Below are 17509 nucleotides of genomic sequence, written 5' to 3' on the forward strand. Positions count from 1 at the left end.
CAGAATGACAACGATCTCAAGTCGCAACAAATTATTGACCTTGAGCAGCGTCTAAAGAGGGCTAATCGTGACAATGATGTCAAGTCGGTCCAAATGAATGACCAGCAGCTGCCGGCTCCAGCTGCTGAGACTCAGACCAGGCGTTGGTGGTTTTGCTCTGCCAAAGGTCTGACAGCAGGATTGTTTGTTGGTGTCGCTGTAGTGGGAATAGCGAGAACTTTAAGTGTGAGTGGGACTGGATAGTGAAAAATAAAAATAAAAAGAGAAGAAAAAGAAAAGAGAGAAAGAGAAAAAAGATAGTGCAACCCGCAAGTGATGAAATTGTGATTAGCACAAAGATAACATGTTGTGAGTGTGATGCCCACCAATGTGTTGTCACATGTGTGTTACGTATTTTGTTTTCATGCACAGCCAATATGTTTTAAAGTGAGCAATATGTTTTATTCCAGCAATAGTTTAATAAGTGACTGACCTAGTGGGAACAATGATGTTGCCACTAGAAGGCACTGTACTCCAGAGAAAGCTAGCGGGACGTGAAGAGCGAAGCAGGATGTGAGATCCTTCTTTTCGAGTGACTAAGCGTTCAGGAGAGAACTGCAAGCTAATAACGTTCAGCATTTCAAGACCATCCTACAGTTATAGATTCTGTTATCCTTCATGTTCGAGAACATCTAATGTGCGTGTACTGTACCGAAAATAATGTTTATTTTTTTTCAGCAGTACAGTTTAATGCTTTCGGGCTTCAACATTTTTCAGACAGGTAGTCTCCCATTTCTGTACTTTCAGCAATGTTTGTGCAATTCATTTCCGCTTTCAGCATTCCAACGCATTTTCAGCAGGAAATGCATTTTCTAGTTTCAGTTGTCGTCTGATTGCGTCGTTGGGCAACATCAAAGAACCACAGTACAAATTTTGAGGCATTACTTAAGTAATTACATTCATTCTTACTAATATTTACACTTATACACGCCACTTAATTTTAGAAAATGTGGAAGAAGTTGTGTACCTTTAATCCACTATTGTATAGCTATAGCTTAAGATTTACATTATAAATATATATATCAAAATGCTGATATGTTAATAGTAATAATAATTTGAAAATATTTAATATGGAAATATAAATGTGTTGCTACTACTATTCAAATATCTGAATACTTCCATCACTGTGTATACAATTGTCTTTCATACATAAAAGGACAAAAATACACAGCAGTCCTGACACAAACCAATGAAACACCACGTGTCCACAATTCATGAATGGAATAGAGTTATTAACTTGTGTTTTGTTCAAACATTAACTGTACTTTATTGGTGGTAAAGTTGTTATACAAAGTCAAACAAAAGGCAGTATACCAAAGAGAATAACAAATTACAGTATACCTTATACCCCGGTCACAGAAGTTAACTTACAGCTCCAAAAACGTACTATTTATCCATTAGAGGATTCCACATTATGTGTCCGTATGCATGAGCCGTCTATCTGGATGAACAAAAACACAGTGAAAAATATACGGTTTTACAAATTAATTGAGTCGTAATCTACGGAAATAAAAATGATGAAATGTAAATCTATTCTTGGCCATTTTAATGGATGTAAACGCTCGTAATGTGGCACAAGAGACGCAGAGGGTGGGGAAGGAAAGGAAAATGCAAGAGGGAAAACATCAACAAAACATCCTGTCTATAAATACTGTTTCAGTGTGTAGCTTTGGGAGTTACGCTTTGCCTTTTCAGGGCAGTGATCCTGTTTCTGACGTAGTCTTTCACACCTTTCCACGAACGGATCCTCAGCGCTTTAGGCTCCGCCTCGAGACACTGAATGCATTCGTTTTTCTGAGGAATCTTTTGTCCCTTAATTAGGTGCATCATGTGTCTTTCAACAGCAAGAACCTCTGCTTCCTCCCATTTATGTTTGCCCTTATATTTGGAGCCTGTGGGACAAGAGAAAAATAATGAAAAGACAGATTTAATTGTCATCACAGGTACTCTTTGCACTCCAAATACTCCAAACCCCAAATACCATTATCCATATTTTATTTTCATCATGTTTTTTTATTTATTTTTTACATCATAATAACCTTGGACAACTAGGTGGACATTAAATAGGAACTCTTGGAGATTACCTTCTTTGTCCGATTTTGGAGATACGAACACGCTGGCGTCTGTCGTTGCTCTGTGTGCTCTTCCATGACCGACATCTGATGATGATAAAAACAGAGAAATAAGTGACCCAAAGTGCAACAACCCAGCCCAAGATTTTGATATCTCATATCCATACGCACATGCCTTACAAAACAAAAATATATTGACAAATGTTAGTTATTCAAAACTCCTACCATCAGAGTGCATCTCAACGTCATCCAGCTGCATGCCGCTGTCCTCGCGCAGGCTTTGGACTTGATTATTAGGGCCTAGAATCTGGGCGGCCTCGTTTTCATCCAGGTTTATCAGCTGCAGCATTGTTCCGTAATGCCTCCGGATCTTCGTGGATGTCAGCGCTTCAGGGTCTTTCGCTCCACATTCTTTGACATATTTTTGGATGCACTCTGACCCGTGGTAGGCAGACAGGCCTTGCGGTCGGCCAAAAACGAAGGGATTCTGTCTGGGGACTCCACACGTCTTGCGTACATCCGTGAGGAGCTCCATAGCCGACACGAACGACGGTTTTAGTAAAACAGGGACCATTCTCCCACACTTCCCTCGAACGTCAACTCTTGTGAAGAACTCGCACATGTTCCTTTCCAAATCTGAGACGGATATGTCCAAGCCGTCTTGAGAGTTTGATTTTTTCCGTGACTTAAAAGCCGTTAGTTCCATCGACGCTATCTCCGCGAGACTTCTCCTGTTGAAGAGTATTGTCCGAGCGAGCGTTACCTTGGCCAGAGCGGCGTAGTTTTCTGCAGACTTCGCGTCTCTGAGGTTCTGTTCTGCAAGAAGATGAACGTTCTCCATGTGGGAATTCAGGCGCTTCACGTCTTGAGCGAACGGCACCTTCTTCTCCCTGTTCAATTTGGTTTCTCTGATTGCCAACAATGCTCCTGCAGAAACGAGCCCGTTCCACTTTTCCTGGTACACGGCGAGGAAGTTTCTCGCAGACTCGGCCAAGCTTGCGTCGCCCCGCTTCACGGCGTTGCCCTCGACAATACTGCAGGTCTTCTGCAGGTCGTAGCCGAGCTTGATGGCGAGCGACGGGATGCCGTACGTTTTGGTTTCTGGATTGTAGCCTGCCAGGGCGTTCACCGCAGACACCACATGTGGGAAGCTTAAAGGGAGAAAGAAGTCCTCCAGTTTCTTCAGAGGGGTTATATTCTGAGCTTCGAGTACAAGTCTCGCTATCTGACGAAGGTTTTGTCGTATGTAAGGATGCTTCTTCGGATTGGATCCGTCCTGGTTAAAGAGGTCCTCGCCAAACTGCAAGATGATCTCGTCGGCCATGATCGCTTGTGTCACGTCGTCGAAAACCATCGGGGACAGAAGGCTCTTAAAACCATCGCTTATTCCGAGGTCCTCTACGGTTTCCAGCACACACTGCAATGCGATGCGCTTTCTTCCGATCTCTGGTTCATCTTCATTCGTCACTTTCTCTGGGCACGACTTCATGTGTCTGTGCATGGCGGTCTTTATGAAAAGACCTCGACAGTACAGACAATGAAGGAAGTCTTTGGCTCTCTGCGTTTTCTTCGGCCTTTTTCGGGAAACAAGTTGGCCCATTCCTGTTTTCATGACTTCTTTGTTATGAGCAAAGTTGCCTTGATTTATTAGTCTGTTCCATACTTTTTGTCTTTCTCTGGAGTTTTTGGGGTACTGAAACGCAGCGGCAACCTCCGGTTTGTCGCTGTGGATCCTCTCAAGATGACGCGACATTTTGGACAGCGGGTTAGTGCAAAACAAACAATAATTCCTCCGGTCATAAACGCGTTTTTCTGTAGAATTTGAACTTGGTAGCACGACGGTTTCAAAAGAATTCCTCAGATTAGTTGGGCGGATCTTTTTTGGGGGAGCGACGCTTTTTTCTTGAACCAAAGAGCTTCCTGATTTCGGCCCTTTGTTATCCGGCAGAGGAGGTGTTTCTACTGCGGGGGTCGAGGGCCTGCTGTGACCGGACTCATCTGAAGAGCCCCAGTCTGAGTCAGACAGGAAGTCAGAGAAGTCTCCATCACTATCGTGGAGGATATCAGAATCACTGTCTTCTGCTGAGTCTTCTTTCTGGTAAAAAAAAAAAATTAAATAAAAACAACTGTATGTGAAAATACGATCTTTTTTTATCCAATATTGTAATTTCCAATATTCTATTTCTAAACAAAGACACCAATCTATAAATACTAACTTATCAAAGCTAATTTTAAAAAGACAACATTCTATAAAGATGCATTTATCGTCATTTCACTTCACATAAAAATATTTCATGATGAAATGTTTGTGTAAATTGTATTGAGGTACAGAGGAGTTTGATAAACGACAACATTCGTTTGTTTTTATACCAACATCAAGAGCCCCGATGCTGTGAAACTGGAGATCAGCTTCAAAAGTTTACGTAATTAACGGGGAAATTATCACTATTCCATAATTGCTCTGCTAAAATCTGTTAAAATCACTGTTATCAGATCGCTTCACCACTTCTGTCCAGTATTTAGGGAATATTTCATACTTTATTTTGACAACGATGAAAAAAAGCGTTTTCCGGGACATCACAAAGGCCTTTCAGCAAAACACATTTTAGAAATGATTGATAAATCTGCTAATTGTTTTCTCGACTCTTAAATGTATTGTTTGTCCTGACAGAAAATAATGTAATTAAAAGTGATGTCATTGAATGCCTTGTTTTATCTGATAAACAGTCAGAATCTAAGGCCTAATGGTGCAAACCATCTCACTGCAACTGGAGGCCATGCCCGGATGCATCACATGGAAATCTGAACCAACATGTCCGACTTCTAAAGGATTTAACTAACGATAATACACAGGTCACTACCTCTGATTCGGCTGCTGACATTAGATCGTCTGCTGTATCACAGGCCTCACTTTGTTCATCACAGGACGCAGGAGATGAACAGTCCGACAAAAGATGCGACTGTGACTGAAAAGCAAAACAACAGTAAAAATAAGTGACTAGGTTGAGCCTTTACCACCATTTGTTAACAGAATAAAATGCACCGATTGAAGGAGCAGGCGTGTGTGCGTAGCAGGGCGTGTGAGTAAATGACTAAAATGATGCACCATAAAGACGTTGACGTGGAGCTACCTTTGACTTTCCTGCAGACTCCTGAACCTGCTGTGCATCTCCGGTCTTGGATTGTTCACAGTGAGATGAATCATTCATTGATGGACGAGACTAAAAGTGAAGGAAAAAAAACAACAACTTACATGCAATCATATTTTTTGTGTGTGTGTGTATAAATCAAATCAAACGTAACCTACCTGAACAGCTTTGTGTGGAGACTTCCCATCACTGCTCTCCTCTGGGGGGATTGATTCCAGCTTAGTGGGGGGGGGGGGCAAAGGGAAGTCAAAAGGTTATAACTGTGTGTAGAATTATCAACAATAGTCTCTAGATCAGAGATATAAGCAATGTATAACTAAAAGTAATGCATAAGTTCTAAGTTGTACTGGGTGGCAACGATCTTAAATAAATAGTATTGACCTCCTTCACACTCACAAGTTTATCCAGCTCTGCCACTTGTTGAAGTAGTTGTGCACGCTGATGTAAAAGCACTTGACGTTGTCTCTCATTGTTGGCCTGAAAGCAGATAGAAATGAAAATAAACTCAGGGATAAAATAAAGGCGATGACCTCGTATGAAATCACACAGCTCTGTCATCAAACATGGAAAACATTTACAACATCGTAGTTCTATTTGTGAAGATATGTACAGAAATAGACCACCGAACACAACAAAAACATTTCATTTAATAAGTGTTAGAGCTGTTCATTTCCTCACCGGTGGACTACTCTTCCCCTCTTGCGATGGCTTGTTTTTAGGATGAGCAGCTGCGTCAGGGATAGACTCGTTTACAGCTCCTGAGGAAAAAACAAGCAAGTTAGACAGTTTAAGAGTTAGAGGAAACATCAAACAGCACTGTAATCTGAACTGCACCAATTATTTAAACAAGTGACTAATCTGCAGTAGGGATACGCTAATACCGATACCGATACGTCGGCTTTGGGTCTCAGCTGATACAGAGTACCGATCCGATACCAGAGCTTAATCAATAAACTGGAAGTAACTGGGATCATTCTTTGATGGAAAAGGCAACGTCAGGCTTGACTTAAACATTGCTGTCTTAACTTTGTGTAACAACAAAGCGTAGCAAATAAATACAGATACAAATGTACTTTATCATACAAAAACGTATGTATATACACGCACACACAAGTACTGAACAAGCTGTGGCTTACATAAATCAATCCCAACAGGTTTAACCACACTGATGAGTAATACAGGACGAATAAAGGTAGCACAGCTTACCCCTGCAGTGTGATGGAGGTATCCACTGACTCTGCTCCTGAGAAGTGGATGAGGCATGGCTGTGAGTGTATCCAGCAACACCACACAACTCCACATTCATCCCATCAAAAGTAGCGTGAGACGTACTTACATGTTGTCCACATGGCGGCAGGCTAACTGGCAGAAGTCCGTTTGGTAAACTCTGATTGGACAGTGGAGGTTGAAATGGGGCTTTGTAAGGGTTGTGGGGTGGGAAAGGTGGTAGAAGTTGTGGCCCACAAGGCTGAGGAGCTTGGTTTGTTCGGGGAAGAGACGGTGGCGGTATGTTTTTGCCGTGGTTTGCAGTTAGCAGCATTGATGAAGTGTGAGAGGTTTGCTGGGGGAAGGAGATCATGTGAGAGGTGCCAGGGACAGTAGTGTTGGCAAACAGCGCGTTGGAGGACGGATTGCTGCTGAGGAGAGAGGCCTTGTACAGAGCGGCGTGATGAGCGTCGTTTCTGGATGATAAGGAGCCGAGGTCGCTCATACAGCTCTGATTGGATTCCTGCAGGTGGTCGTAGGAGGGTCTCTGGTCAGAAGACGAGCCCAGGCTGAGATGCTGAGAGCTGGGAAGTGGGTTGAGGAGGGATCCTTGAGTTGAAGCGGTGGACCAGACATTCTGGCCCGCCCACGACTGACAGGGTATGTGGCTCTTATTTGATGCAAGGTTATCCATTATTCTCCATCAACATCAAGTGTTTGCTGCTTGGAGTCTTTTATTTCCGTGGAGACAGGGCCTAGAAGAGCAAAACAACACGCACACCATCATCAGGATCACATCTTTATATGTGTTTCCACTGTCCCGTCACTGTGTTCAGTGTGGGACAAAGAGCATACTTTCCACTGATGGCTTCACATTGAGGCTGTCGAGAGATCTTGTGTTAATAAACCAAAAAGCTGCTGTGAGAGAAGATTAAATAGGCTACATTTCACTAATCAATGTCAGTTTTTTTTTTAATCTCAGTTATGTTATATTTTGGGTCCAGACTGTAAGTTGATCCATGCTTAATTTTGGCATTGTGTATAATAAGCTACTGTATATATTTTGGATGTGCAGCTTATGGTTATTGATGCAAATAAAAAATAAATAAAAAAAGCACCACAGGAATGTACTATTGTTTGTTTTGTTTGTTGGGATACAACTGAATTCATCCGTTTTACATAATAACAATAAATGATCTTTGAATCCTTGAATTGTTAGCTACTTTATTATTTTATAGGTTTATTTTATTCGATGCTGTGATCTAACGTTATATAAATAGACCCTTTAGTAGTTGTTAGCATGTTCTAGTCAACTAGAAGAATGGGCTTAGGAACGTTAAAACAATGTTTTGGTGAACCTACTGTTAAGCTGACGCTACGTCACCCAAACACGTAATTTTCAGGATAATTTATGAATGGTACTAACTTACTTATTCGTCCCAAATATATTCAACCTTTATACTTACAGTAGAGGACGGACAGCTATTTATAAATCGCTAGAGTGATGTGCACGTCGACTACACGTAGCTTAGCTAGCTAGCTTAATTAGCTTAATTAGCTAGCTAGCCGTCAGCACGATGGGTTGTGAAATTCCAGTATTTTCGTAGAACTGACAACGACTCCAGAATGAACACGCTGAAAAAGAAAATGTGTGTGCACCAAATGTATCTAACTTATTTACAAATGTACGAACACGAGGAGGCTATCTGTGAATATCACAGGAAGCGGCGGCCGTTTGTTTACCTCTCGGCTCTGGACTCCAACAGAATACTTCCGGTTAGTTTTCAAAATAAGAGCAGCATCTCTGCAAGTGTAGCAGACAGCGACACAATGAGAGAATGAAACACTTGGAAAATACACTACTTAAACAGGTATCAATGCAAACAGTAGTGGGAGAGAAAACATCGAATTATTTATTTAAATAAAAAGAAAAGTGCCATGATATAAAACTACTCCGTTACTAAAAGTCCTGCATTCAAAATGTACTTAATTGTAAGCTTCCTTTCCAATTCATGATGGTGCAGTGAAGTTTTAAAAGGGAAACGTTTGACCATCTTTTTGATGCGATTCCTGGCTGTCTCTAATTTTCAGAACACACACAGTGAGGTACAGACCAGTGAGATAATCAATGCAAGCTATCAAAATTAAAAATTAAAAGCACAACTCTTCTGCACTATACCATGCTTTGTTCTTTACATGTTTTCAGCCATTTAGCCTTTATCAGGGTGGTATGATTTGTTTATTCATGGACAACTTGTAAATTATTTTTGTAAATGCTGTTTGTATAATTGTCTTTGATTATTTGTATTCTTTGTAATTTGTCACATGATCATTTGACCGATGTATGTAAAGAAACTGGAAACAACCTCATACAGAAAATATTCATAAACATTTATAAAGATTCAGATTAAGAAAAAGGAATTAAACTAAATTGTACTGCTTGTATTTCCTTTATTTTGATCATAAACTTGACATTGCCGTTTATCACTCATGTTATTGACCATGTATGCAACAAAAATTATTGTAAACAGTATAAAGAAGCATTGTAAGACTTAAAGAATAAACTAAAGCACTTAATAAAACAAACGGAAGAAACTCATCAATGACCACAAAACATCCCAAACTAAATCTGATGAGTGATACTACAATGTTGTTTTACTCAAAACTATAAGCTGATAACCAGAATAATTAACATTTATTTGTCAAGTTTATCTTCTGATGATGTGATAGTTTCAGTATTTTGAAGCCAAACTTTGTTGTGGATTCAATTAATTTAAAACAGCATCAGTACAATCAGAATATCTACAAAAAATAAAAAAAACATCTCTATAGATTTTAGCTAACTAAAGTATAACTAAATACTTCAAAAACAATTTCAATCATAAAAGATAATCAATCAGAGTCAAAATGTGTTTTGATTCACTGAACCTCTGAGACTCTGAGTGTAAAGTGTAAAACACTGAAATTATAACATCAAAGCTGAAATAACTCAACAGAAGATCCAGAAATCTAATAAACTAAAACTGATGTCTGATGAAGATCAAAGTTAAAGAAACACACAACTGGAAACAAAGTGTTTGGTTTAGTGGATTCACTAAATGTTAGATTGTGTTCTGATTAAACACAAGATGATGATAACCAGTTTAATAAAAATGTGATTTAAAAATCATCCTTTAATTGTACCTGTAGGTTTATCACCTGATGATGTAATGCAACTTCTGTATTGAGTAGATGTAAATTTTCTGTCATAACTGTTGATTGTATTGATTCTATCAATGAGATGTTGACTCACAGTGAAGTCAGAGTAAAGTCTGAACAAACACTAACATGTCTGAACATCACAGAGAAATATCAGTTTGACACATTTTGATATCAGCAGTTTTAGCATCACCAGACTTTCCAATACTGAAATATGGGAAGAGTTTCTCAGTGAAAGTGTCTCTGAGAGTGCAGATGTGAGTCATGTCTTCAGGGTCGTAGAAGGACACGTCCCCCATGTCATAGTCCAGCTGGACTCTGATCCTCTGGAGACTCTTCTTCACTCTGACAGTCTGACCAGATCCATCACTGTATTTTCCACTCTCATGAACTAAACACCAGAGTCCATATTCTGGTGAAGATTGTATCTCTCCCTTCCTGTCGACTGACTCTTTAGCCAAACCTACAGTCCAGTCAGGATGGTCTCCCACCTCCACCTCCCAGCTGTGTTTCCCTGAGCGGAAGCCCTCAGAGCCCAGAACAATGGCATAATAAGTGTTTCTCTCTGGATTGTCAGGAAGCTTCTGGTATGTGTCTCCATGTCTCACACTGGTCAGATCATCAGACAGATAGAGACTGTACGATGCAGTGTTTGGGTCCAGAATGACAGGACTGAAGTGGACCATGTCCTTCATCTTCTCCCAGACTCTGAAGGACAGGTTGACCAGGTGTTTGGCCACATCTATCAGCGCTCCTGAGACCAGCTGTGGATCTGACAGTGAGCTCTGGACTCTGGCTCTGGTCTGAGTGGGTTTATAACTGCTGAGGAATGACACGTTGTGTTTCTGCAGGTCTTCTTCAACAGCAGAGATGCTGTCTGACAGAGAGGAGATCTGCTCCTGAATCATCTTCATCTCTCTGCCGATAGTCTTCCCCTTCTGCTCCTCTTCCTCCCTCAGAGCTGCCAGTCTGGACTCCTCTTCCTCTTTCAGGAACTGGTGGAGCTTGTTGAACTCTGCTCTGATCTGCCTCTCTGTGGACAACAGCTGCTTCTTGGAGTGTTCAATCATTTCATTGTGTGTTTTCTCCACTTGTTTGTGTTTGTGCCTCTTGTCCTGCAGAGACTCTAAGTCAGATCTCAGCTGGTCCTTCAGGTCACTGACTGCTTGTTCTATAGGAACCACCTTGTGACTCTGGTGGAGAGAAAACTCACAGACAGGACACACAACTCTCTCTTCATCCTTACAGAACAGTTTAGTCTCTTCTCCATGTTTACTACACACCACCTCCACCTTCTTCTCTCCTTTTTCTGTCTCAGGTGATCCAGTTTTCTGTCTCTCAGCAAACGAGTCAGACAGTTCCTTCAGTGGAAAGTTCACCCCAAGAATGTCTTTTGAGGATTTTCTTTTGCAAATGGGACAGTTTTTGTTTTTAGCTTGTTTCCAGAATAGTTGCAGGCAGCTTGAACAGAAGCTGTGGTTGCAGCTCAGAGACACAGGATCTCTGAACGTCTCTGAACAAACATGGCAGTTCAGGAAACTTTCAAAAAGTGGATTCTTTTCAGCCATTTTCTTGCTTTTCCAAATTGTTCTTTAAAAATAAAAGACTCACCAAATTCTATTTCCCTTCGTTTGTCTTTTCTCAGTCCTCCAGGTGGAACATTGTTCAACAGAGATATCTCACAGTGTAATGTCGTCTTGTCTCCTTTCAACAATGTCAGAATCTGCTTTCTATTTCACCAACATCTTTCATTGGTTAATGATTAATGGCAGTAAATGCAGCTATCTGTTTTTATTAGATATAACAGGATACTTTGCACTCTGTCCCTTATAATATGGATAACTCTCTTGTTGTATTTTTTAACCCCTGTGTCTCTGTGTGATGATCTGACCTGTGTGAGAAATAATCCTAAACACTGACAGAAAGCTGAAGATATTATCCCGACTAAATGTTGTGGCTCATGTTTCCTGTTACAATGAAAAAATACTTTGTCCCAGTGAAGACAAAGCAACAGTTGGAAACACTTGATGATGAAAAGACCACCGATGTAAAACTCTTTAAAGGTTAAACTTCTTTAAGACATTCAGAGGCAGTTTGTTCAGTGCTGCTCCTGGTTGCTGATTACAGCTCTCACTGTCTCTGGACTTTGTCAGTTTGTTTTATTCCAGAACCTTTGAACTCAATTGAAGTTTTATTGGTATGTACCTTGTGATTTCAGATCTTTTGTTTCTCAAAGATGATCAACAACCACAATCATTCTGCTTCTTTGAGTTTTTAACAAACACAAAGTCTAAAAGCGAGTCGTTCCTCGAGGAGATTGTTGTAAAGTATTATTTGTTTAAACTTCCTTTCTTAGAGTTGATGATGAAGCAGTGAAGTTGTAGGAGGGTAAAGTTGAACCATCTTTTTAAATGTGATTTCTGACTGTTTCTAATGTTGAGAACACACACACAGTGAGGTACAGACCAGTGAGAGAAGCAATACAACTCCATCAACATGAAACAAGTTGCACAACTCTTTATTGCTCACATGTTTACAGCTACTGAGCCTTCATCAGGGAGGTATGAGCTCCATTCAGCTTTCTTTGTGTGCAGTCGCTTCATTAGTCACGTGACTTTACAAAAGAAGATCTGACTTCATTCAGCTGGACTGTCCATAAATGTTGACGTTGAAAGAGTTTCACTGAGGAATCTGTTGATTTGAAAATGTAAAATGTAGATTTAACGTTTTTAGATTAAATATTGTCTTTTGTTATGATCTGGTTGATTAATTATTTTTCATTATTTGTATTCTTTGTAATTTGTCACATGAATATTTCACAGATGTTTGTAAAGAAACTTGAAACAACTTCATACAGAACATTGTGAATAAAACCTGTTGGTGATTTAATTACACGTCATGAAGCAGCATCCATCTGATGTACATTTATAAAGATATAGTTGATTCAATGAAATAAGACGTTTTAAACTAAAGTTCCTTTATGTTGATCACAAACATTTTAATTCATCGTTCATGTTACTGATCATGTAAAAACTACACAAACCATCATAAACAGAATGAAGAAGCTTTGAAAGAATTACAGACTGAATCAAAACCCATTAATATTATTATGATCCATACTGTTCACCTGGTTTTGTAATATGTTATGTATTTTGGATTCTTGGACTTTATATTTACACTATTCCCACTTTGTTTTGCAAGTGCTGCACAGCAATTTCCCTCAGAATGAATAAAGTTTTATCTTTTAACATAAAACACAATTAAAACAGTTGTTTCCAAAGAATAAAAAAAATATTCAAAACTAAAATAATTCAACAGAATATTAACAAATATAGAAAACAAGATACTTACAACCAGAATAATGAATTGCTTCTAAGTTTTTTGTACCAATGATGTCATACAGTTTGCAGATTGATCTTAGTTTCCCTCTTCAACACATTTTTGCTCAACAGATTCTTAAATCCTTAATTTCTACATTCATGAATTTCAGATTAAAAGACTGATTTTTTTACAGTAAGTTGCATGAAAACAATAAACAAAGATAGAAAACATTTTGCATTATTCAGTTGGGACAGACAGTTAAGAAAAAACATTTTAAAGATAATCAATTACAGTCAGAATGTATATATTTTATGTATTTACACCTGATTGTTATTGTTGTCTTAGACTTTATATATGAACTCTGTATATTTACACTCTTCCCACTTTGTATTACAAATGCTGCTCAGCAATTTCCCTCAGAATGAATAAAGTTTGATCTCATCTTAAAATAAAACACATTTAAAACAGTTCTTTAAACAGAATAAAATAAGTTATCCCAAACTAAAAAAACATCAGAAGATTAAAAAAATTTCATAAAACAAGATGCTGATAACCAGAATACTTAACAGCTTTTTTATACGATGATGTGATGCAGTTAAAACATATTCTTGTGGATTGATTTTTGGTGCATTTCTGCTCAACAACAGATCCTTAAAACTTAATTTCTTAATGTATATCCAAAAATGAATTTCAGATTAAAACAATGATTTATGTGTTGAGTAGTTAACGACAGTAGAGACAGTTAAGAAAAACTATTTCAATCATAAAAGATAATCAATCAGAGTCAGAATGTGTTTTGATTCACTGAACCTCTGAGACTCTGAGTGTAAAGTGTAAAACACTGAAATTATAACATCAAAGCTGAAATAACTCAACAGAAGATCCAGAAATCTAATAAACTAAAACTGATGTCTGATGAAGATCAAAGTTAAAGAAACACACAACTGGAAACAAAGTGTTTGGTTTAGTGGATTCACTAAATGTTAGATTGTGTTCTGATTAAACACAAGATGATGATTTAGTTATAGTTGAAAAATGATTTGTTTTTGTGTGAAAGTTGATGATCTGATGATGTAATACAGTTTGATTCTGATGAGTCATAACTGTTGATTGTATTGATTCTATCAATGAGATGTTGACTCACAGTGAAGTCAGAGTAAAGTCTGAACAAACACTAACATGTCTGAAGATCACAGAGAAATATCAGTTTGACACATTTTGATATCAGCAGTTTTAGCATCACCAGACTTTCCAATATCTATATATGGGAAGAGTTTCTCAGTGAAAGTGTCTCTGTGAGTGTAGATGTGAGTCATGTCTTCAGGGTCGTAGAAGGACACGTCCCCCATGTCATAGTCCAGCTGGACTCTGATCCTCTGGAGACTCTTCTTCACTCTGACAGTCTGACCAGGTCCGATAGTGTATTTACCACTGTCATGATATAAACACCAGAATCCATATTCTGGTGAAGGAAGTATCTCTCCCTTCCTGTCAACTGACTCTTTAGCCAAACCTACAAACCAGTCAGGATGGTCTCCCACCTCCACCTCCCAGCTGTGTTTCCCTGAGCTGAAGCCCTCAGAGCCCAGAACATTGGCATACTTAGTGAATCTCTCTGGATTGTCAGGAAGCTTCTGGTATGTGTCTCCACATCTCACACTGGTCAGATCATCAGACAGAGAGAGAAAGGGGTTTGCAGTGTTTGGGTCCAGAATGACAGGACTGAAGTGGACCTTGTCCTTCATCTTCTCCCAGACTCTGAAGGACAGGTTGCCCAGGTGTTTGGCCACATCTATCAGCGCTCCTGAGACCAGCTGTGGATCTGACAGTGAGCTCTGGACTCTGGCTCTGGTCTGAGTGGCTTTATAACTGCTGAGGAATGACACGTTGTGTTTCTGCAGGTCTTCTTCAACAGCAGAGATGCTGTCTGACAGAGAGGAGATCTGCTCCTGAATCATCTTCATCTCTCTGCTGATAGTCTTCCCCTTCTGCTCCTCTTCCTCCGTCAGAGCTGCCAGTCTGGACTCCTCTTCCTCTTTCAGGAACTGGTGGAGCTTGTTGAACTCTGCTCTGATCTGCTTCTCTGTGGACAACAGCTGCTTCTTGGAGTGTTGAATCATTTCATTGTATGTTTCCTCCACTTGTTTGTGTTTGTCCCTCTTGTCCTGCAGAGACTCTAAGTCAGATCTCAGCTGGTCCTTCAGGTCACTGACTGCTTGTTCTAAAGGAACCACCTTGTGACTCTGGTGGAGAGAAAAGTCACAGACAGGACACACAACTCTCTCTTCATCCTTACAGAACAGTTTAGTCTCTTCTCCATGTTTACTACACACCACCTCCACCTTCTTCTCTCCTTTTTCTGTCTCAGATGATCCAGTTTTCTGTCTCTCAGCAAACGAGTCAGCCAGTTCCTTCAGCGGAAAGTTCACATATGGAAAGTTTTTTGAGGATTTTCTTTTACAAATGGGACAGTTTGTGTTTTTAGTTTGTTTCCAGAATAGTTGCAGGCAGCTTGAACAGAAGCTGTGGTTGCAGCTCAGAGACACAGGATCTCTGAACGTCTCTGAACAAACATGGCAGTTCAGGAAACTTTCAAAAAGTGGATTCTTTTCAGCCATTTTCTTGCTTTTCCAAATTGTTCTTTAAAAATAAAAAGACTCACCAAATTCTATTTCCCTTCGTTTGTCTTTTCTCAGTCCTCCAGGTGGAACATTGTTCAACAGAGATATCTCACAGTGTAATGTCGTCTTGTCTCCTTTCAACAATGTCAGAATCTGCTTTCTATTTCACCAACATCTTTCATTGGTTAATGATTAACTGTAGTAAATGCAGCTATTAGTTTTTATTACCAGGAGATAGAACAGGATACTTTGCACTCTGTCCCTTATAAAAACTCTTGTTGTATTTTTTAACCCCTGTGTCTCTGTGTGATGATCTGACCTGTGTGAGAAATAATCCTAAACACTGACAGAAAGCTGAAGATATTATCCCGACTAAATGTTGTGGCTCATGTTTCCTGTTACAATGAAAAATACTTTGTCTCAGTGAAGACAAAGCAACAGTTGGAAACACTTGATGATGAAAAGACCACCGATGTAAAACTCTTTAAAGGTTAAACTTCTTTAAGACATTCAGAGGCAGTTTGTTCAGTGCTGCTCCTGGTTGCTGATTACAGCTCTCACTGTCTCTGGACTTTGTCAGTTTGTTTTATTCCAGAACCTTTGAACTCAATTGAAGTTTTATTGGTATGTACCTTGTGATTTCAGATCTTTTGTTTCTCATAAACATTAACATCTTGTGTTTATGCTTAAACAAATATATAGTGGTTTTGTTTCTAAATATTCCTGCAGAAAAACTATTTATGTATCTTTTTCACTTCATTTTCAATTTCAAAACTTCTGTAAATACTGAAAACTAAAATCTGAATCTGTTCTTACTGAATGTTTGTAGGGTTTATCAGGCTTGTTTCAGATCATAATACTGTAATATATCATCTAATTTCAGTATTTCTTTTAGAGATAACTAGGTCATGATGATTCTTCAAGAAGCAATCATTAAAGATGATTTACATCCCAGCACCTTTTAAACATATATATTAATGTGTGTGAAAATTACATTTTCAACTATATTGTAAGATATATCTTTTAACGTTTAAGTATCCCTCACAAACAAGGAACAGACATGCTGTGCAGACTCCAGGGAAAGTGCTTTGTTGCCTCCTTGTGGAGATGAAAAAAAGGAAAATTATGTCCACACACAAATGTTACTGCATGAGTGTAAATGAGAACATGTATATGACTTTAATTAAAATGTGTAAAAATACACCATGAAAGCCTTCAGACATCACATACCTAAAATAAAGCCTAAAGTCTCCCTCAATGCAGCAGCCTAATATGCGGACTACTTGACTTCTGATTAAATGTATTATTTTATTCGCGGATTTTGCTTTAAGATCCCAAATTGGCAGTGAGATAATTTATTTTGAAGACAAAGACATAAAAAAAGAAAGTAAGATTCAAATGAATGTGTAAATAGACTGCTACAGCCATTATGGTGCTGCCCTTATTAAGACTACGATTAAGATGAAAATACATTTTCAAACATAGTAGCACAATTATCCTGAGTAGACAAGATATGTGTTATACTCCTAAAGTTTACCTCTGGCCTCTCAGGAAATCTGCTGCATTGAGGACTTTTATTTGGGGAAGCCTTCCTGGAAAATTGAGCTGAATCAGGAAGGTCGTGTTTGGAAACCTTTCCTGCAACATCTACACCTGGATGACTACTTTGTTCCTGCACACTGAAAATCACAATTTTTAATCACTATAATCCATCTGCTTCATCACGAATTGAACACCAACCTTCACCACTGGAGGTCAACAAAAACAAGATTCTCATCTGCTGTGAAGTTTCTCTTTAAAGTCGTATTTAAAACCCTCAAACACCTCAATGGATACTTGATATCTCTTCCATTGTTGTTCTGCATTGAAGGTAATTACACAGAAACACAAAAGCTTATCTACT

The 17509-nt window shown here is 39.0% G+C and overlaps 3 protein-coding genes across 3 annotated transcripts; all 3 read right to left on the bottom strand.

The window, feature by feature from the left end:
* Positions 1-1276: 1276 nt before the first annotated feature.
* Positions 1277-8217, bottom strand: LOC142964226 (uncharacterized). The gene is made up of 11 exons (XM_076104449.1): positions 7933-8217; positions 6597-7221; positions 6467-6503; positions 5939-6018; positions 5657-5737; positions 5419-5478; positions 5243-5332; positions 4973-5077; positions 2337-4206; positions 2124-2198; positions 1277-1931 (listed from the first exon to the last, which is right to left on the bottom strand). The coding sequence occupies exons 2-11, from the start codon at positions 7158-7160 to the stop codon at positions 1696-1698; spliced, it is 3198 nt and encodes a 1065-aa protein (XP_075960564.1). The 5' UTR covers positions 7161-7221; positions 7933-8217; the 3' UTR covers positions 1277-1695.
* A 1498-nt stretch (positions 8218-9715) lies between these two features.
* On the bottom strand, positions 9716-11241 carry LOC142964227 (nuclear factor 7, brain-like). Its single transcript, XM_076104450.1, has one exon. The coding sequence runs from the start codon at positions 11230-11232 to the stop codon at positions 9805-9807; it is 1428 nt and encodes a 475-aa protein (XP_075960565.1). The 5' UTR covers positions 11233-11241; the 3' UTR covers positions 9716-9804.
* A 2386-nt stretch (positions 11242-13627) lies between these two features.
* LOC142964271 (nuclear factor 7, brain-like) lies at positions 13628-15619 on the bottom strand. Its single transcript, XM_076104527.1, has one exon. It carries the CDS (start codon positions 15601-15603, stop codon positions 14176-14178), a length of 1428 nt encoding a protein of 475 aa, XP_075960642.1. The 5' UTR covers positions 15604-15619; the 3' UTR covers positions 13628-14175.
* Between the last annotated feature and the right edge of the window lie 1890 nt (positions 15620-17509).

Source organism: Anarhichas minor, unplaced genomic scaffold, assembly GCF_050575085.1.
Source record: "Anarhichas minor isolate MPS153535 unplaced genomic scaffold, ASM5057508v1 ptg000030l, whole genome shotgun sequence".
NCBI classification, from domain to species: domain Eukaryota; kingdom Metazoa; phylum Chordata; class Actinopteri; order Perciformes; family Anarhichadidae; genus Anarhichas; species Anarhichas minor.